Source organism: Truncatella angustata, assembly GCF_020726525.1.
Source record: "Truncatella angustata strain MPI-SDFR-AT-0073 chromosome Unknown BKA67scaffold_6, whole genome shotgun sequence".
Lineage (NCBI taxonomy): Eukaryota > Fungi > Ascomycota > Sordariomycetes > Amphisphaeriales > Sporocadaceae > Truncatella > Truncatella angustata.
Window position 1 is genome coordinate 2,199,247 of NW_025763386.1, and position 20,940 is coordinate 2,220,186.

Consider the following 20,940-nt stretch of genomic DNA (forward strand, 5'->3'; position numbering starts at 1 on the left):
TCCACATTTGCGTAAGATTCGGTTCAAAATGGGTACACGGTTCGAACGGATCAATGAGCATCTCAGCATTGTCCCCGAAGATTGTTGCGGAAGAGCGAGATGTCGAGAATTATCTACGTGCGGGTGCCCTCTAGGCAGTTGAGTTGTTGGATCTCCGACTCTCCTTGAGCTGGAACACTGTGGATTGAAAGACCGGTATCAATATGTCTAGAACTATGGCACAGGAGGTTGTGGACATTCCAACAACGCAAGCTTCTGCTCAAACAGCAGGAGTGTTTGAGAACAACGGACTCAGGGAAATACAATTGATCTCTTTCCAAAAAGCCGATCCTGAAAACCCTTATAACTGGTCAAATGTTTGTTCTTCCACTTACGGCTTATCGTCTACTTCGGTTTAGTTATACTGACGAATCCTTGACAGTCGCGGAAAGCCACCATTGTATTCACCGGAATTCTCACAGTAATCAACAGCACATTGAGCTCAGCTTTGCCGTCAAACTCTATTCCGTTCATCGCCAACGAGTTTGGCATCAGCACGACTGGAGGTAACCCGCAGCTGGTCTTGCCAATTTCGATATACCTTGTTGGCTATGTGCTCGGCCCCCTTCTCTTCGGACCACTCTCCGAAGTATACGGTCGCCGATTGCCGATTCTCCTTACCTTCGCCGGTTACACTGCCTTTACTCTCGGCACCGCACTTTCGCCCGATTGGGCGGCCCTGGTTATCTTTCGATTGCTTGGCGGGATCTGCGCGAGTGCCCCTTTGACTATTGTTGGCGGAATGTTCGCGGACATATACGACAATCCGATTTCTAGAGGCAGGGCGATAGCCTTCTTCATGGCTGCTGTCACTGCTGCGCCGTGTATAGCCCCTGCACTTTCGGGATCGTTTGCAGAGTTTGTCTCCTGGCGATGGACGTTTTGGTGCGCTCTCATCATTGCAGGGGCTACCTGGATTGCACTGGCATGTCTGCCGGAAACATACGGTCCTGTCATACTCAAATTTCGGGCGAGGAAGATTCGACAGAACTCTGAAATCGGACCTGAACACGCTCACATCTACGCGCCAATCGAGGTGGAGGCCAAAGGCTGGCGACACATTGTCGGTGTTATTCTGGCACGACCTTTGCGGATGATGTGTACAGAACTCATTGTTATCGCTGTGTGTCTGTATCTTGCGATTGCATATGCCATTTTCTACATGTTCTTTCAGGCATACCCAATTGTTTTCAAGGGCATATACGGCATGTCCGCAAGCACATCTGGACTGATGTTCTTGCCTGTTGGTGCAGGAACTCTTATAGCATTGCCACTCTTCTTTCTTTATGACAGCTATTTGGAACGAAGTAGAAAAGTTGGCAAGGCATGGACTAGACGGGAAGAGAGCAGACGGCTTCCACTGGCCTGCATCGGTGGACCTCTTTTCGTCGTGTCTTTGCTGTGGATGGGCTGGACCGCACGTGAGAACATACACTGGGTCGTGCCATGTCTGGCAGGCGTAACATTCGGACTGGGAAATCTTCTCATCTTCATGGCCCTGCTTAATTATCTTGCTGATGCGTATCAGGTGTTTGCCGCGTCTGCGATGGCTGCATCGTCATGTACGCGGAGTATTTTCGGTGCTATTCTACCCCTCGCTACGACTCCCATGTATGACACATTAGGTGTAGGTTGGGCTTCCACTTTACTGGCATTCGTTAGCCTTGTAATGTGTGCCATTCCTTTCGTATTTATCCATTTTGGTGATCAAATTCGCTCGCGCAGCGCGTTTTGTCAGGTGCTGAAGGAGAAAGAAGTGAACGATCACGAGATGTCGGAAAGTTCTTGAAAGGTTCAATGTTCTGGGTAAAAATGAGATCGTTACGAAGCCCGTTATTAGCAGCCACATCATTGTTACTCGGGATGTGCCTCTTGCACCTGCTGATGAGTGGACTGATCTGCTAAGATCCCATAAAGGACATGGAAATTCTTACTTCTAGGTTAGTCTCCTATTTCTCATAGTTAAAGCGGCGACAAACGCCAATATTGAGCAGCCAAGAGATACGCCTATTTGATTGTGAGTCCCATGTGTAAAGTTTTTGTGATTCCGGAGGTCTTACCATAGCCCCAGCGCAAGCCATGCACATAGGCACTGGACACTGCCTTCGCGACTGGGCCCTCAAGCTTGTAGATGTATTCCACATTTTCGGCAGCTTTTGAGATGATCTGGGGAATTCACTGTTAGTTTTCTCCGCATCACGGTTGCGGTGAAAACTTAACTGACCTCCTGTCTGTCCGCCGATCCCAATCCTAGTTTGATGAGACTTTTATCCAATTGTTGTTGCATGATCTCTAGCATTAGTGCACTAGTGATAGCAATTCCAGTGATCATGCCAATGGGAAGTGACAAAAATAAGCCTGAAGCTGCAACCGCTTTGTGGGCCGGCTCGACAATGGCATTGAGGCTCACAACTACTGCAGTGTTCCCCATGCCGGCGCCAAGACCGCTATAAGAGCATGATAATAAGTGAACTGAAGCTTTTTCCATGATATGAATGCTCACCCAAAGAATATATACAACGATTCCCACCAATTTGTATGACCGAGCCATCGTATAATCAGTAGAAGGTATGATCCCGACCCGGCTGCGGAGGCGACGAGCAGGGGAATCTTGTAGCGGCCAGTCCTGCGATAGATGGTCTGTAAGCGAAGGACTTAGAAAATTGGAGGGTTCAATACTAACCGTTTGATGATGCTCCCTGCGGCCAGCCCACCTATGGCGTTTCCGAGAACAGCAGGGAACAGATGGGCACCAGCAACCGTGTTCGAGACGCGTTGCGTAACTTGAAAGTATAGAGGTACAGAGAAGACAAGCTACACGTAAATTACACCATTAGCTGACGCGCTCCGCCCAGATAGGACCCAGGAATATTTGCTCACCGATGTTTGCGCCGCAGCTAGTAGGCCAATAACAAGATAACATGCCAGTATTTCTCTATTTTTCAACATTCGAACTGGGAAGACTGGACTCGGCGCCCACCAAGCCTCATTCATGAGAAAAAGCGCTAGAAGACAAACGCCTATGCCGACAAGCACAAAGATCGCGGGGTGCTGCCACGGTATCATGACACCACCGAGCTCAAGCGGTAGCAGTAGTGTGAGGATGGACGAGCCGAGTAGTAGAATACCTGCAAGGTCGATGCGCACGAAAAAGTTGCCCATTGTGACCGTTTGCTGGGTTTCCGCGACCGATGGACGTTGTGTATCTGGAATAGCCATGATAGAAGAAACAATTGCAATTACGAACATTGGCGCTTGTCCTAAAAATGACCTGGTATACATCATGAGCTGGAATTACTTCACTTCGAGGCGAGTCACGATACTTACCACCGCCATCCGACTTGGTCTGCAAGCCAACCTCCTACCGGGCCGCCTAGACTTCGACCAGTTGTGCTGATAATGTTCATATAACCATGCCAAGTTCCGACTTCTCGCAGTAGTACGAGGTCTTTGAACAAAGGTTAGTAAGTTAAACAAACCTATGTTTTCCAAACTCACCAGTCATCAGTACCAATCCTATAGAAGCCAATCCGGACCCGCCTGAACCAGAAATTGCGCGGCCTAAAAGGACTTGCCACATAGACGGTGCTAGTCCACTGCATTTCTATGTATTAACAAATTTTGGTAAGTCTTCGAGTGTTCATTCACACCTACATAATGACTCTGCCAATAATCAGCCAACTGCCATACTGGAACAAACTCATACTTACAGGCCAACAGCGAACAGAGCATAGCAGAAGACAAGAAGCCATTTCCGTCCATAGACGTCACTGAGTTTGGCATACAGAGTTTGGGTGGCAACGCCTGACAGAAGATAACTAATAAAAAGCCAGCTTGATTGATCCAGCGCATGAAATTCGGACGCTATACGCGGATGTGTTGCTAACACAATAGATCCGTCGAGATTAGATGTAAACAGACCTTCATTCAAGTTAGTACTCATTTGAATATACGCCACCCAACGAACCCACCGATCGCTAAAACCGCAATGACTTGTATGACAGATGATTTGTTGAGCGTTCCATGGTTAGGCGCCTGCTGATTGCCTGCAATGGCGGCCACCGCAGTCTCCGAGTCTGGCTCCCCAAGCGCTAACACATCATCTCCGCCTGCATCAGGCAAGTTGCTTGTGTGTGATGCGTTGTTTATCAATCTCTCTCGAGGTAGAGGGCTTGAAGCCGCCCGTAGTAGTGGTGTCTGTTCATCTTTGGCACCAGGCATTGCTGATGGCATCTAATCGATATTTTCTAACGAAGACCGGGTGAAACTGATCCTGGGTGCGGATAACGCAGCTTTAAATCAGATTGGTTTCTTATGTTACCAAAGATATGCGAGTTTATGGATCGATGCAAGGGTCGGAGCAACATCGCCCAATGGGGAGGCGCCCCTTGATGTTGACGCCACAGGTATTTCATCATCCCACATAATGTCAATCACGCCCGATAGAGTGGTACAATGGGACACGATTCATTCTTACTGTAGTCAAATTTAAAGAATATTGACAGAGTCTGTGATTGATAAATGCTGTAATGATCTCCATGCTGTAATGCTCTTTATGCACAAATGACTCCATTTCCATTGACGCCAGTTATTATCAAATGTGCCACCACAAAATTGAGGACTTTCCGTGTCCGATAAATAGCCCATTTCCTAGTGATAGAACTGAAGCCCTTTGCTCTGCGGGTATAAGCCTTATCATCAAGGCGTTGCGAGAGAGCTTCTTTAAAGGCAGATACATAAGCGTAACCCTTGATGGGCAGCAAAAAACAGTTGCGCAGAAATGGCTTTGGAATAAGGTGCCTCCGTTGATGAAATGCTTTCTTTTTCTTTTGGGTAAATGAACTAAAACTTAGACTATATGTGTGATTAAGTCTTGTTTGTCGGTTAAACAGAGATAGTATTTGGACGGGAAGCCGGACTGAACTACCTGTGGCTGTGGACCGCTCGGGATCTGGCCAATAGGTTCAAAGCCAACAACTCCATAACGTAGAGAGTCTCTTAGTAGGGCGGTTGATAGTAAGTGCATGTCGATGCTTCTCCCAGTGACACGTATTGCTCGTTTTTCAGTGATCTGTATATAATGAGGCTGAATAGACTACAAAAACCATGAAAGCTTGTTGCGGACTGCCGCGGTAAGCTCTTTTCATACAAGGGTGAATTGCCTCTTCCAGTAACCAGTCCGTCCCTGCATGTGTTATGAATGTGCAGGCGAGGCTCGCGCCAGAAAGAAATTAGATCATTCTTCACAAGTATTGCGTGATATTGTTTTGAATGCAGTCATGACTGACAACCCGAGGTGGTGGTCATATCATGAACTCTCTTTGAGTTGTCTTGGTTGGAACGAGCCCGAAAAGTGTGGTATCACTGCCCAATAATGTCTGCGAAATGGTCATCAACTTCGTGTAGTCAGCTGTAAACCCCGCATCTCAGCGTCTGAAAGAGGCAGCTGTTGAGTCAACGAGCGATTGGACGGGTTGTCTTGGAGCTCATTATCAATAATGACTTGATGCAAGGGCTGTTGTTTGGCGGTTGAGATCTTACAATGGTCGAGTCGGACTGGCATCTCATTGAGCATGTTATCAGTTGATTTATCGCTGATCTCATACAGAAACAAAGCTGTTTTCGATGACTTTGTAAACGTCAACAACAACGCTTGTATCGACAACGCTTTGAATAGCCACGCTTCATCATGGCGACCGTTGTTCCAGATCAGATCGTAACCGACAAGGCACTCTCAAATGATGACACTGAATATGCAGCATACGAGAAGAGTCCTAATTTTCGACCGGTAGAACCTCTCGGAAAACCGATTGATGAGAAAAAGTTCTGGTTCCAGCGAACCAAAAGGAACGCTTACGATCCATATGCAATAGCTACATTGGTATGATATCGGTCAAACCCTCGCAAAGCACAGAAACTGACTGCTACTTCTCCCTAGCCTAGTGTATTCGATGTACCTGAGATTGCAGACCAGTACAAGCCGCGCGATGACTGGTAATGGCCAATACCCGCTTTTCCGAACTAATACTGATTGTCACAGGGAGAACATCCACAGATTCGATCCGTCTGCGCGATGGACTTGGGAGGAAGAGTTTAAAGTAATCCGAAAGATGGATCTTCGCATAATGAGTTGTGAGTACTTCTCGAGCCAATAATGGAAATAGCAGGATTTGCGCTGACCTATCGTAACAGGGTGCATGGTGATGTTTATGGTAACTAGAAGCGCCAACTATTAGATACCGTGTTGACGCTCGAATTAGGCAATGGAGCTCGACCGCGCAAATCTCGCCCAAGCCCTGTCTGATACCTTTCTCGTGGACATGGGTTTCGACACCAACGGTGATTAATATCAGATGACCCTCTGCCTATTTGCTGTAGTCTGATGTATACAGTATATAACCTTGGCAACACAGTTTTCGCGGTCTGTTTCTTGTCCGGTGAGTTTCCATCTCAGCTTCTCAACAAGTGGCTGGGGCCTGATAGATGGATCCCGACCCAAATACTACTGTTCTCCACCGTCTGCGCCTCTCAGTTTGCACTCAAAACAAGAGCATCATTCCTCATTTGCCGAGCATTTCTGGGCTTCCTGCAGGGTGGGTTCATACCAGAGGCAAGTCTACTCCTTCAAAAATTGTATGTAAGACGTGCCAGTCTAATAATGAGGATAGATCGTTCTATATCTGTCGTATTGGTACAAGCACCATGAACTTACACTCAGATTGAGGTTGGTCACCCTAGTTTATTGGTGGTCAGGTGGCTAACTTGTTGATTGAGCTTTTTCTGGACTGGGATGTTTATTGCTGATATTCTTGCTGCCATCATTGCGTATGGACTATTGCATATGAGTGGGGTTCAGGGTCATGCTGGATGGAGATGGCTGTTCCTAATCGAGGTTCATCAAATTCGTCAACACGCCCGGCTTCGTAAAGTGCTAATATATTATCAAGGGATTGATTACCGGTACTGTTGGGTTTATCTCATACCTCCTATTGTGTCCAGGTCCAACTCAGACAGCAAGTTGGTTCCGTGGAAAGCAGGGCTGGTTTACTGAAAGGTAGGGCGATTGATAAGGCACATAATTCCAACGCTAATGGGTATAGGGAGGAGATTATCATGGTAAATCGCCTGATCAGAGACGATCCAGGTAAAGGAACTAGTAAGTAATTCTATGAATCATTACTACCTTGTCTAGCATGTCTGCACACTAGATATTGCCCGTTAGGATATTGCCCATTAAGGGTAATTTATCTCCTTCCGACTGTTTCGCAATACTCCCAAACCTTTTCATGACGTTCGGAGGGATGATTTACTAATCACAAATGATGTAGTGCACAACCGGCAACCTGTGACGTTACGATTGATATGGATGAGTCTGAAAGATCACGACCTTTGGTATGCACCTAGCCCTTTAGCAGATGGCCAAGCTAATTCTGACACGTCAGGCCACTGTACATCATCGGGCTATGTTTTAATATTCCAACCCTGACACCAACACAATACTTGATCCCATCACTCCGGGCACTGGGGTTTAGTACCTTCGAATCAAATCTCCTGACGATACCATATCTTGTGGTGAAGAGTAAGTCGTATCACCTGTGACGATTGCCCGCTCCATGCAATATACTCACTCATTATTCCAAGTCATCTTGATGCTTGGCCTCGCGACACTTGCGGAAGTGACTGGACAGCTCGCCGCCACAGCCTCAATCCTGCAATTCTGGTCGCTACCATTTCTTATCTACCTTCGCGTCGTCGACACAACCAAGGTTTCAAAATGGATAACATGGGGGATGACAAGCTTGCTGCTCGCGGCGCCACTTGGTATGCAATATATATCTTAGGTGTACCGCCGTGCAAGCTGCTAACAAATCCGTTGTTAGGCCATCCAGTCCAAGTAGGCTGGGTCTCCCGAAACTCCAATACTGTGCGCTCGAGGACAGTCGGTGCTGCCCTCTATAACATGTTTCTTCATGCAGGCGTGATTACATCTTCCAACATCTACAGAGCTGACGACGCTCCACTCTATCGGCGTGGCAACAGCGTCTTGATCGGAATCGCTTGTCTGAATCTTGTATTGTACGCGCTGGCTAAAGCATACTATACCTGGCGTAATCGTTGCAGGAACCAGAAGTGGTCGGCCATGACTCCCGAGGAGAAGCTGGTCTATCTTTCAGAAAATAAAGACTCGGGAAATAAGAAGCTCGATTTTAGGTTTGCCTCTTGATAGCAATGGCAATGGCATGGGCTATGAGCCATCGGGGGCATCTTAATTGCATCTAGCAAGGGAGATAGGATAGGAAAGCTTGTGCAATGGTGGCAAATGAACTGAAAGAGCATAGCATGAATACGGTATCGCTACAAATATGGGTGGTTGCACGCAATATTGCAACTAGAAACTGTAACGTAAGGAAAATAGCTGGCGGGTTGATGATACTGGTTCTTTGTGTTGCCCATAACCTGCACTTTCCCCACTTTATGACGTCCTCGCACAGAGAAGGGATGAATTATGGCTAAGACAATCCTTCTTGTCGGTCCTGGCATTTCAAGGTGACGATTTGCACGGCGAAGCCATACCAGGCAGGGAGCACCGAGAGGTAGGCCAAGAGGGAGAGGCAGCATTCGCAGTTAAACCAGCAATATTACTCAGGTTGGGCCCTCGTGTGGAAATGAATTCGACAGCATTTTCTTGTCTGCGACTTGTTTTGCACATTGAAAGCTTTGAACCAGAAACCAGAGTACGCAGCCTGCCAAGTACCGCGCGCTGTAGTAGTAATTTCCCCATGAATTGTGCTTACTAACCTAACAACAGCTGACAGGACAGATTTAGCTTTTGAGTTGATCGGCGGGCGTGGGACCTGCATGGAGAGCTGACATCATGGGTTGGGGTTCTTACGCAGCAGCATTCGTGTTCATGATCCGCTGCATGCCGGCTGCGTCGCGTTCTTGTGCGTTGTTTGGGTTGTAAGGATGATGTTGGTGGCCGTGATTGTTGCTCCTGGGCATTGCTCAATAAATATAGTCAGTGTAAGTAAGTGCATATGTTCTGATGCTCTCCAAGTCAGGGTTTCGCACAGTGTTGCAGCTGAGTCCACATAGAACGCCATGAGGTGCATGGGGGGACAAAAATAGCTCATTAACGGGAAGGCTGAACTGAGCGGTGTCTTGTTTTTTTGTCAGCACTGGCTTGCAATGCCTCGCGTCATCCCTTGCTCCGCCCGCCCAGCGAAGAGGAAGCTAGTGGCCAGAAAATCCCGAAAGATGCCCAAAAGTCCAATAGAGACGTTTTACTTTTACCCAAGGCCAAGCCCAAAAGAATTGAGAGGCACTTAACTTTGGTTGCTTTCCTCGATTGATCTGGCCCAAGTGGCTGGAAGTCAGCGACCGGATTGAATGGCGACATGGCACTATTGGCATTTCGATGCTCATGGGACTTGACTTGGGTCTTTGGGGATCTAGACTAGGTGACAGAATAGCTGCAGCAGGCGTCCGACTCACGGGGCTCCCACGAATGAATTCCCCAGCCAAGGTCAAGCTGGGACGTGTGGTGAAACGGGTAAGGAGCCGAAGACAAGCAGGTGGGCTTACTACAGTGGGCTAGATGCCCGGCCTTGGCGAGTGATGGCGAATGGCTATGGGGGGGGCCCAGAACAAGGTTCCCCCGAGCCCCAAGCCCAAGCCAAACAAGCCTACCAGACTAGTAGTCAAGCATAAGTGCGCCCACATACACACACCCACTGAAATGGCCCACGGGCTGGAATTAAGGCTGCACTTCCCCCGCCCACACACATGTACATACATAGTTAACCTACGCTACTCGGTTACCTGCAAATGACGCTGGCGAGCGAAAGCTTAAACGGCCTGATCCCTGCTCGTCCTGCAGTGGCGGAGGGAATCAAAAAGAGAGCTGATCGTACGCAGCGATGTGATCTGCGACCGCTGCGTACCCGCGACTTACTGGTTCATGGTATGCCCGCCGCCGTTGGACTTCCTTTCCCCAAACAAAACAAAAAAGGTCCTTCAATGCGTCTGTAGCCCAGCCTCAATTCTAGCCAATATCATGTTGCACTTCTCCCCCCATCCTTTGTAGAGCCAAAGAAACATCGTTCGTCGCTATATTCTATTATACAGCTGTACAACGTTCCTTGCTCAACACCCGCTGCCATGCCGTTTCTAAACCTGTCCACGTCGTAACCCGTCTACCTGGTGACTCAGAATCGACGCCCATGCGGAAGTGGAAGAGTAAAAGTGGAAGCGGAAGCTGAACCTGGACTTGAAGCCGTCGTCATGGACCCTCGAGATGCGCCTGGGGCCGCCTCCTCGTCCTCGCCCCAGAAGGAAAACATGAGGCCAGGCCGATTAGAACATGCTCGAACTCGATCAGCCGTCTCCAAATTCAGCATGGCTCACAAGCAAAAGTCTAGTGTTAGTATTACGAGCGCAGACGAGCCGCGCTTTGATCTTGAGCAATACCGGTCATGGGCGAGGCGACAGAAGAAGAAAGCGAAAGACAACACCTGGGTCAGACTGGAAAACTTCTTTGACGCATGGTACCAGAAATGGATAATCCAGTTCGTCCTGCGGCAGTACGTGTTTTCCTCCCTTCGCCAATTGCGTGTCTTTCTAACATGGTATGCCAGGTATCCTCTCCCACCAAGCAAAGACGGACGACACATCCCGGTGACGTACGGCCACGTCCGCAAGACACAATTGGTAGATGAGAGAACCGCTAAGAACAAGCCGTATATTTCAAATTGGATTAGGTCCACTCGCTACACCCTATGGAGTTTCTTTCCCAAACAGCTGTATTTCCAGTTCACCAAACTCGCAAACTTCTACTTCTTGATAATAGCTATCCTGCAAGCAATCCCCGGCTTGAGCACAACAGGTACCTTCACGACCCTCGCTGTTTTGGTTCCATTCATAGCAATCAGCATGGCCAAGGAAGGGTGGGACGACCTCAGAAGATATAAGCTCGACGTGAAAGAGAACAGAAGCCGTGTTTCCGTCCTAGATCCTGACAAGACCATCTTCACTGCAAACAAGAAGGGTCGCAGGAGGGACATCAAGTCTCAAAAGGAGGCCGGCATAGACGTGGCAATGGCCGAGCTGGACGACCTAAGCTCCTCGAATGACGTCTGGTCCAAAATCAAATGGCAACATCTCAGAGTCGGCGACGTTATCCGCCTTCACAGAGACGAAAGCGTTCCAGCTGACATTGTCTTGCTGCATGCTACGGGCCCTTCAGGGGTGGCGTACATCGAGACTATGGCGTTGGATGGAGAGACCAACCTCAAGAGCAAACAGGCATGCCCCTTGTTGGCCAAACGATGTGACGATCTTACCAAGTTGAAGAGCTGCCATGCAGAGATCATATCCGAGGATCCGAATCTTGACCTCTACAACTACGAAGGTCGCGTGACGGTGGACGGTGAAACAAAGCCCCTCTCCTTGAACGAAGTCGTGTATCGTGGCTCTATTGTGCGCAATACCGTCCATGCCACCGGTCTCGTTATCAACACCGGGGAGGAATGCAAAATCCGCTTGAATGCCAACAGGGAAATACATGCGAAAATGCCGGCCATGCAACGGAAGGTCAACCACATAGTGTTGTTCCTGGTTTTCTTCGTGGCATGCCTTGCAATTGGTTTGACAACGGCCCATCAGATCTGGAAGCACAGGTATCAAGGGGCTGCTAACCATTACCTCGACCCGGTCCCACTTAAGCAGATATTGATCGGTTTTGTTATCATGTTTAACACCCTGGTACCGATTTCTCTTATCGTCAGTCTTGAAATCATCAAGATTGGGCAGTTTCTCCTCCTCCAAGATATAGAGATGTATGATGCTGAAACCGATACTCCCATGGTGGCCAACACAACGACCATCCTGGAAGATCTCGGTCAGGTCAGTTACGTCTTTTCAGACAAAACCGGCACTCTTACCGAGAATAAAATGCGCTTCCGCAAACTCAGTGTGGCTGGGAATGCCTTTCTCCACGATCTTGACATTAAGCGGGACGAAGAAGAAAGGCAAATGCGCATTGCCGGTTGCAAGGGGAAAGGCAAGATGAACGTCGACTCGGCTGTTGCTTCTGATCTGAACCGCAGGGATGCCATCAGAACTCCTCTGGTCAGCCAAGCTGCAGACCTCCCTAGACGACCATCAAACAGTGTCTGGACATCTACCGGTCGGCCTGGCCATGCACAGCCTGAAGTGAACACAGAAAGTCTGTTGCATCATATCTATCGAAGACCAAACACAAACTTTTCCAGGAAAGCTAAACAATTCCTTCTCTGTATAGCTTTGTGCCATACTTGTTTGCCCGAAAAGAAGGACGACGGCCAGATCGAGTTTCAGGCAGCTTCCCCGGACGAGCTCGCGCTGGTACAGGCGGCGCAAGATCTTGGGTACTTGCTAATCGATCGTCCAGCTCAGACTGTGGTGCTGCAGATAAAAAGCTCAGAAGATGGGCCGGTCTCGACGCAGAAATATGAGGTTCTTGACGTCATCGAGTTCAGCAGTCAACGAAAGCGTATGTCAATCGTGGTCCGCATGCCAGAAGGCAATATTCGTGTTCTCTGCAAGGGAGCCGACAGTGTAATATTACCGCGGCTAAAGCAAGCGTCCTTGGCCATGCAGAAAGCATCGGATATCAGTCACCGAACATCTTTGAGGAAAAGCGAGGAAGCCACACGAGCGCTACACCGAAAGAGTATGCAGGGAAAGCGGAGCATGGACATTGTGCGCGCTTCCTTGTCGATGAAACGGAATTTTAGGGGAGTTAACGCCCCCAACCGGTCCTCTTTTGTCAACGACGAAGTCGCCGATTGGCTTGAGCAGCGAGAACACGAAAACTTCGAAGACACAGGACATGCAGCAGCTTACCAAAGTCCTATTCTCACATCGCACGCCTTTGCTGAGGCCGAGGACGATCTACATGGGATAATCGACGAATCCATCGCCGCCTCTGATAGCGCCATTTTCGAACGCTGCTTTCAGCACATCGATGACTTTGCTTCTGAGGGACTGCGGACACTCATTTACGCTTATCGTAATATCTCCGAGGAGGATTATACTGCTTGGCGAGAGATATACCAGTCTGCCACCACGAGTTTGGTTGAGCGGCAAAAACGCATCGAGGAGGCTGGCGAGTTGATCGAGCAAGACTTTGATCTTGCTGGCGCGACAGCGATTGAGGATAAACTACAGGCAGGAGTTCCAGATACCATTGACAAGTTGCGCAGAGCGAACATCAAGATTTGGATGTTGACGGGCGATAAGCGTGAGACCGCCATCAACATTGCACACTCTGCAAGGATATGCAAGACATTCTCTGATGTCTATATTCTCGATGCGACCAAGGACGACTTGAACGAGACCATGGCGTCGACTCTGCTTGATGTTGGTCGAGGTATGGTTGCTCACTCTGTCGTCGTTATTGATGGCCACACCTTGAGCATAGTCGATGAGGATGACACGTTGAGGGCTATGTTCTACGATTTAACTGTTAGAGTGGACTCGGTCATTTGCTGTCGAGCATCGCCGTCTCAAAAGGCGAACCTTGTCAAATGCATAAGAGACACGATCCCGACATCTATTACGCTCGCGATTGGTGATGGAGCCAACGACATTGCCATGATTCAAGCTTCACATGTCGGCATTGGCATATCTGGTCGCGAAGGTCTCCAAGCAGCCCGGACATCGGATTTTTCGATCGCTCAATTCAGATTCCTGCAGCGGCTGCTGTTTGTTCATGGGAGGTGGAACTACTTGAGAACAGGGAAATATATACTGGCTACATTTTGGAAAGAATTATTCTTTTTCCTCTGCCAAGCCTACTATCAACGATGGAATGGCTACACGGGTGTGTCATTATTCGAAAGCACAACTCTCACAGTTTTCAACTCACTGTTCACATCACTCTCTGTCATTTTCCCAGGTGTTGTCGAAAAAGACCTTGAAGCCACGACACTGCTGGCCGTTCCAGAATTATACACCGTAAGCAAAAGTCACACAAGCAAAGTAAAACGACGAGTACTGATCAGTTTTCACAGTATGGTCAAGACAACAAGGCCTTCAATTACAGAAAGTGGATTGGATGGTGCATATTGGGCATCGTCGAAAGCATCATTATGTTTGAGATTGTCTACGGGCTCTACGGACAACACGCCACAGACCTCTTTTCCATTGGTCAGCTGGTTTGCTGCATCGGGGTAGTTTTCATCAACATAAAGCTTTTCGTTCTCGAAATGCACAACAAGACGTATGTTCCATTGCTAGGTTGGCTGCTTATGATAGGCGCCTGGTGGCTTTGGAATATCATTCTGAGCACAACCGCAATTGCAAAAAACAAACAAATAGAATATCCCACGATGAAAAACTTCACCACTCATTTTGGGAGGCAACCACTTTGGTGGATTACCGCCATACTCGCGCTCGCAACACTTATCATACTCGAACTTTGTATTACTGCTCTGAGGCGGGTATACTTTCCCACAGACCAAGACTTGTGGCAGGAGATAGAGCATTTAGGGACTGGGAAGGTGTTGGAAGCACATGCGGGTTTAAACGACATGGAACGAGGTAACGCGCAACACGACAATAACGAAACTGCTGGGTTAGGAGGCGAGCTGGGAAAGATCGATAGCGGCGGGACCTTCGAGTCCCAATAGACAACATTAGTAACACGAGAATCATTATCTGTTAAGAACTAGGCATGTAGGCCCAACCCACATCATTCTTGGTTTCTTGACCACAGTGTCCTCTGAAGACTGCGTCAGTCTGCTGGGACTCCGCCACCTTGTTCACCGCAGTGATGGAGACTGCTATGGATGTTATGGCGTCCGCATCTGCGAAGACAGTTTAACAAGGTATACCAGAGGCCTAAGACGGGCCCGACAGACGGCCTCGTACAGGGCTGCGAGCAAGACTGCAGGGCCTGCGCAGTTAGTGTTCAACCCTGAGTCACCATTAGGCAAGTAAGTAAACAGCCTCGCTCACGGATGCCCCGTCCTCTTTCTGCCCATTGGCTAGGCGTCGTACCATGCCGCGCGGGCCATCCCGGACAGCTCCGCCCCGTGGCCCCACGGTGCTCCGATCATGAATGCCCGCGGCGCGCTCTGCTCGTTTCGTAGAGGTGCACATTAGTCCCCCGCGTAGATGTCGTGGGCTAGAGAGTGCCCAGGTCCTGCCGCTGTGGGTATCCAGGGAAGCCTACCGCGCAAAGCCAGCAAGCCGCATGTAGTGGATCTGTTCGGGAGCGAATCTTGCTGCACCTTGCCTCTCTGGTGCTCCTCTTGGCATGCGCCGAGGTTTGACACGAGGCGCAGAGAGCATGTGTAGAGTTTAAGCGCGTAGCTGCAAGCTGCTGCAACGCGATGAGAAGAGAAAGCTTAAAATCAAGTCACATGCAAGCGTCAAGACAAAGTAGCTAAAATCATTTTATATTTCCCAGATTATGCCCTGCGCCGTGAAGTCGTGACAAGGAAAACACAGCCACACAAGAATCTCTTGAACTATAGGAGTGATGATGAGGTGGATATCTAGCCTAGCTCATCAATGACCAAGGCATGATGGATCCAGGCTTTCGCCGTGGAAGCAGGCCGCCGTAGTCAGACTCTGCTACTCGTTCGCCATTTCTTCCATGACCCTGGCGGAACACCCAGTTGGTGCACCGCCTGAAGCTGCCCATGTTCCAACAGACAGGCTTACTTCCCAAGGGGACCAGCTCCAACCATGAGACCAAGACCCCCCGGCAATACCCACTAAAGATTATAACCAGAAAACCCAAGCCTCCTGGGCTTTCACCAAATTTCATCTATTTTGATTCGCCCTGCAGCCAGAAATAACAGAGATCGCCTTGTTTCATCATGTGCGAAAAAAACAAAAGAAGAATGTAGAAGTCAAGAACAGTCGCGAAAGCAGATTCGAATATCGCAGAAGGTACGCAGATAAATGAGGAAATCCACAGTATTATCGCATGTCGTTGTTATTGTTGTCGCAAAAGGTCAAGGGTACTAAGAGAAGAGTCGGATGACCTCCCAGACCGAGTAAAGTAAAGAGGGAAAATACCAGATATATGATCGCTGTGCCAGACGCAATGTCGAATGCCAAAGAAAGGTATCGTCATGCAAAAAAAATTGTGGCTGATGAAGTCGATGAAGGTGACAAGAACTGAATCGAGTTCATGCGCAAGAGGGCTTGGTTTGGAGTGTTGAGACTGGGATTAAGGAGACAGCGCCACCGAAAGACAAGAGGTATATAGTGCCGAAACGCCAATCGAATGAACATGAAATGGCATGAAAACCAAAGCCGAATAAGTATATACGACATGACCAACACAGCTAGTCAGTGAGCGGCTCTTATCAATGTTGATGATGAGCCATGCTCTCGGGGGTGCCGTGGTCCATTCCATCAAATTGGACCAGTTGGCTCATGTCCAGGTCAGCTTGATTGTGTTCAACGAAGGCGGGCGAATGTGGGTGCATTGGCAGGTTGATGCTGTGCTTCTGGTACATCTCATTGAGGCTGTGGCCATCATCTGAGACGGCAGAATCACCCATAGGGTAGATATCAGCAGATGCGCTACGCATGAGACCCATTGGCGGAGACTGCTCAACAATGGCAGGGTCTCCGTGTCCGAATGGGAGAGGCGACACTGATTGAGGGACCATGCTCTGAGGCTGAACCATGGGGGACAGGAATGTGCTGCTATATGGGGTGTTGTAGTTTGATGCTGGGAGTGGAGTGTTCTCAGGTGCCTGTGAGAAGTAGTTGGAGTTGGTGGAGTATTCTGAGGGAGCGCTGGTGGCAGACAGAGGATAAGGCCGTAAATCCATACCATATCCCGCCTGAGTATCAATACGTAGACCAGGACCTACAGGACTGAGCTGGTGTGGGTGTTGTGGTACGGGCGCAAACACGTTGGGGTTGTGGGGATGAGGTTGTGTCTCGCCAGGGTGTTGGATGAAGAATGAAGGCATCGGGTTCTGGAATAGCGAAAAATCAACAGGAGCAGGGACTGATCGACTGCGCTGGCGCTTGTGCCCGGGGCCGGCGCGCATGCCTGGATGCATTGGACTAATACCCCATTGAGATTCCTGGAACATTCCAATGTGAGGCTGTGCGAAATTGGGTTGTGAAGAAGGACGCGCAGTGGGCGAAACAGGTGCTGACATGGCGATGGCGTGCTGTTGGTCCATGAACGAATGAGGGTTGTGCCTGTTCATGAAGGACTCCAAAGACACGAGCTTTGCCAATTGACCACTCAGGACCTTTGGAGTTCCACCAAGGTGATGCACGAAGCATTGAGTAGCCTGTTGGTCCTCTGTGAAATCACCGCATTGGAAGAATCCATTTGAGTTGGGCGAAGAATCCATGAAGAAGTTCGGTGGCCGGTTCAGCTCGATGACAATGCCGGCGGGCCTGTTCGGGTCGCCTTCAGGGTTATCGAGGGAGATACTCTTGATGGCGCTAAAGTGGTACTCAATCTTGTACCCAGCCTGTTCGTTGTTGATGTAGTACGTCATAGTGCACTTCTCAGGCGAGTAGAAGATGATCAGATCCATAGTGTTTTGCCCAACACGAGTCCACTTGCCAATGGTCAAGGAGCGGCAGGTCAAATGGTGGATGAGGACCTTGCCCTGGCCGCCTTGGTCACCACCCAACATCATAGACGTGCCATACGGCACGAGGCCGGTTCTACCGAGAAAGGCACCGCCCATTCCTTTGCCGGACTCCATTGCCTGCATAGCCAGATAGGCCCTCATGGACTCGGGTATCGAGTCGATATCTTCGCCCGTCTCCAAGCTCTTCTTGGCCAGCAGCTTGATCTTGGCACGCCTAGGTACTGTTAGTCCAGCAAGCCCGACAAGACACCCAACTCTACGTACCTGTTTTGGAACCAGATCTGCACAGACCTTTCGGTCATGTTGATCTCATCCGCAATCCTTTCCCGAACATTGGCTGTGGGGGTAGGGTTTTTGTTGAACTCCATCTCCAACGTTGTCAACTGGTCTTGAGTTGCACGCTGACGCTTCTGGTTCTTTTGCTGCTGCGTCAGGGTGCTCTTGCGCGGAGGCCTTCTCGACTGCGCCGACTGTGATTTCGAATTGGAAGTGGCAGAGGATGTCGGCGACGGCGACTGGTCTGACTTCATAGCAGACGCGCTAGTTGGTCCAGGGGTAGACATCATGTCGGAAGGGGAGTGGCAAGTATCTATGGTAATTGGAACCGCAGAACCAGAGGGCTCCATCTTGATCGCGTCCATGATGGAGTGTTGTGAACTTTGCCCAAGAAAGTTCTTGCAAGCTCCGTTATTCTCTCAATGAGTGTAAGCTGTGTACAGGGTGGAATCAGACGCGTTTTGCGTTTTGCTATATCGAGACCGAACGTGGGGTTGGGTCGTGGGCAAACCGACAAAAAAATATAGGTTCAGATCCTGTGTGAAAGTGTTCAAGGAGTGTCGTCCAAGTCCAAAGTGTATGGATAAGGAGGTATTCTGATAGTCGGTGCTGTAATAATATCAAAGGACCGAAGTAGTTAGAGGCCTAAGGAATGGAATGGACCCGGAAGGAGTGACGGTGTCCGTACTGGCTGAAATACAAAAGAGGGAGTGTGGATGAAGGAAAGGAAAGACTGAGAGAAAAGAGGAGGAATTATCGATCAAACGATAAGACCATACGACAATGAAGGCGATGGATGAGTTCAGGTAGGGAAAGGGAAAAAGGGAAAGGAGGAGAGAGTGAGAAGGGGTGGCGGCACATACTAAAAAAACCCGAGCGGGTCCCCTGTGGGTAGGCTTACTTGGAGGAGAGGTCTTGGGCTTGGGTTCCTGGATTCTGCGCGGAAGGACTTGTCTTTTGGCGGGCTAGGGGGCCCCCTTGAACCCCAGCCGGCCATACTCACGATGGAGCGCTCGCACTGGTGGGGAGCAGCGCTGCACTTTGGCTGCACAAGCGGTGCGAGATGTTCCATTTGAGCCTGGCTACTACACACCGTCTCTCTTCTCTTCTCTTCTACATAGTACCTTGTAATGCCTTACCATTCCTAACTGGGCCAAGACGATGCAGCAGCAGTATGCAGATGGACAGGACTAACATTCGCAGATACGAACACTAAGTAGCCACAGGACACACACACACACATAAATACATACATACATACATAAGAAAAGAGATGGAGACTCAACGTTTAATCCAGCACCTCGCGGTACACACATAGCTCAGGCAACGGAGCACCAGCGCAGCACAACAGAACAGTTGAGTGAGTTACAGCAGCCACTTGGCCTGAACAGTTCAAGACAGCGGGTAGTTTCCAGAGCGAAAGGTAACAGGACGTTTCCGTTTCGGGCGCAGCGGTTTCGCGAGTGGTGTTCTTCGTCGGGTTCTGTGGATTGGATCGCTGGCCGCGGGTGGGACAAAAGAGAAAAGGCACCGCCAGTCAGACCCAGTCAGACCCAGGCAGATCCATCATTTGATCCAGTGAAACTGACGGCAATTGGGGGGCGATCACAGAAGTGACTTGATGGGTACTTTTGGGTATAGGATCTTGGCAGGTTTACGGCTGATGACTAACCGCAAGTTATCGCACAAGCAATAGCAAACAGCGCGCGAGAACTAGGAACGCCAAAGCAGAGCGAAGGACATTCTTTTGGCGCAAGGGCCCGATGCTCTAAGGTTCCTTAGGAGTACTTGGCTCTAGCGCCGTCGTGCAAGGGTCCCTAGAACCTTGGTGCAAACCCCTGACACTTGTCCGACTTTGGAAACCAGACAGTGTGAACTGTCTTACGCGCTCAAAGTATGGAGTTATGGATATGCCATCAGTGGCCGCATGGTCGGAGCAGCGACTGCATCAAACAGATGGCCAGACGGCTGGGACTTGGAACCGGATTCCCCAATTGCTCTTGTGCCTATCCCCGTGCAGCAGGAGATCAAGACAGAAATTGTCCAAATGCTGATCACGGAGAATGTTCACCACGTTGTTAAGTCTGGTCAAGCATTGACGACGTGCCGGCGGTTGAGCTCAGATAGGAGATAGTATATTTCTGAGTCCATACCATACCGCTCTTCTACTGCGACTGGAGCCATTTACCCACTTAGGATCGTCATGTGACGTTTTGTGGGTGTTCGTCCGACTATCCCTTTTGAGGATCGAAGACGTTCATCCTGTGCTGGATCAGATCGTCCCAGTAAAAAAATTTGGTTCTTTTTTTCGGCATTGCCTCGTCCAGCATACATGCTGTCTACTGTACCTCTAACGAGGATGCAGCGGCTTTGCATGTTTGCAGAAGAACCACTCACACGCGATTATGTAGCTTGTTCGAGTCTAGCTTTTTAGTCCTACCGCCCTTGGTGGCTCCCACTAGCCTCGGGCATGCAAGGTTGAGTGGAGGTCAGAAAGTTCACAACAAGCCGAGACACCAGTATCTATCAGCCAACAGCATCAGTAGATCTGGCGACCTCCCAGGCATTGGGTTACCTGTCTTCATCGTGTCGAACCTTGGGAAGCGAATGAATGCTGCTCGGGATGTTGTTGTGGTAACTGAATAACCCTGGCGCGACCCAAGATGTTGTTGATACAACCCTTTGATGTTTCTCTACTTCGCTGAACGACAACATAACATCACACGGAAGGGTCTTTGCTTGGAAGCTACCTCCTATATGCCCGATTCTGCCTGCCGCTCGATCAGCTGCGCCGAGGACCCGTTCTCTAACGGGCCATGGAACCGGACACGACGTTTACTACCTGACACAAGCCCATTCCTCTCGCCCCTCTTTCCTGAATCAATTCGATGGATGAGATAGCAGTATAGTGGTCAGAAGCGCAGCATCAACTCTCAAAGCAGCCTCCGTCATAACGAATTGACAATGGCTGACGCCACAAATAGCATTTGGTCCTGAT

At 49.4% G+C, this 20,940-nt stretch overlaps 5 protein-coding genes across 5 annotated transcripts; 3 read left to right on the plus strand and 2 right to left on the minus strand.

Annotated features, from left to right (window-relative positions):
- Positions 1-215: 215 nt before the first annotated feature.
- Positions 216-1,828, plus strand: BKA67DRAFT_521696 (major facilitator superfamily domain-containing protein; the record flags this gene model as incomplete). Its single annotated transcript, XM_046098302.1, has 2 exons — positions 216-356; positions 422-1,828. 2 exons carry the CDS (start codon positions 216-218, stop codon positions 1,826-1,828), a joined length of 1,548 nt encoding a protein of 515 aa, XP_045956416.1.
- Positions 1,829-2,046: 218 nt separating this feature from the next.
- On the minus strand, positions 2,047-4,260 carry BKA67DRAFT_537974 (major facilitator superfamily domain-containing protein; the record flags this gene model as incomplete). Its single annotated transcript, XM_046100410.1, has 10 exons — positions 2,047-2,205; positions 2,264-2,486; positions 2,543-2,665; positions 2,723-2,853; positions 2,920-3,310; positions 3,367-3,487; positions 3,538-3,635; positions 3,694-3,702; positions 3,750-3,960; positions 4,011-4,260. The coding sequence occupies 10 exons, from the start codon at positions 4,258-4,260 to the stop codon at positions 2,047-2,049; spliced, it is 1,716 nt and encodes a 571-aa protein (XP_045956417.1).
- A 1,222-nt stretch (positions 4,261-5,482) lies between these two features.
- Positions 5,483-8,329, plus strand: BKA67DRAFT_348746 (major facilitator superfamily domain-containing protein). The gene is made up of 14 exons (XM_046096343.1): positions 5,483-5,920; positions 5,978-6,033; positions 6,080-6,171; positions 6,232-6,251; positions 6,300-6,378; positions 6,432-6,649; positions 6,708-6,763; positions 6,814-6,931; positions 6,987-7,093; positions 7,140-7,195; positions 7,368-7,431; positions 7,482-7,618; positions 7,681-7,860; positions 7,920-8,329. The coding sequence occupies exons 1-14, from the start codon at positions 5,729-5,731 to the stop codon at positions 8,261-8,263; spliced, it is 1,719 nt and encodes a 572-aa protein (XP_045956418.1). The 5' UTR covers positions 5,483-5,728; the 3' UTR covers positions 8,264-8,329.
- A 2,108-nt stretch (positions 8,330-10,437) lies between these two features.
- Positions 10,438-14,711, plus strand: BKA67DRAFT_521735 (phospholipid-translocating P-type ATPase; the record flags this gene model as incomplete). The annotated part of the gene is made up of 3 exons (XM_046098305.1): positions 10,438-10,622; positions 10,677-14,037; positions 14,094-14,711. The coding sequence occupies 3 exons, from the start codon at positions 10,438-10,440 to the stop codon at positions 14,709-14,711; spliced, it is 4,164 nt and encodes a 1,387-aa protein (XP_045956419.1).
- A 1,692-nt stretch (positions 14,712-16,403) lies between these two features.
- BKA67DRAFT_521635 (homeoprotein) lies at positions 16,404-18,229 on the minus strand (the record flags this gene model as incomplete). The annotated part of the gene is made up of 2 exons (XM_046098296.1): positions 16,404-17,880; positions 17,931-18,229. 2 exons carry the CDS (start codon positions 18,227-18,229, stop codon positions 16,404-16,406), a joined length of 1,776 nt encoding a protein of 591 aa, XP_045956420.1.
- Positions 18,230-20,940: the final 2,711 nt, after the last annotated feature.

Excerpts from the sequence above, each read along its gene's own strand:
- BKA67DRAFT_348746 (XM_046096343.1), top strand. The coding sequence starts at position 5,729 with ATGGCGACCGTTGTTCCAGATCAGATCGTAACCGACAAGGCACTCTCA. Across the intron at positions 6,650-6,707 it reads AGGGTGGGTTCATACCAGAG|ATCGTTCTATATCTGTCGTA; the intron begins GCAAGTCTACTC and ends TAATGAGGATAG. Across the intron at positions 7,432-7,481 it reads CTGAAAGATCACGACCTTTG|GCCACTGTACATCATCGGGC; the intron begins GTATGCACCTAG and ends CTGACACGTCAG.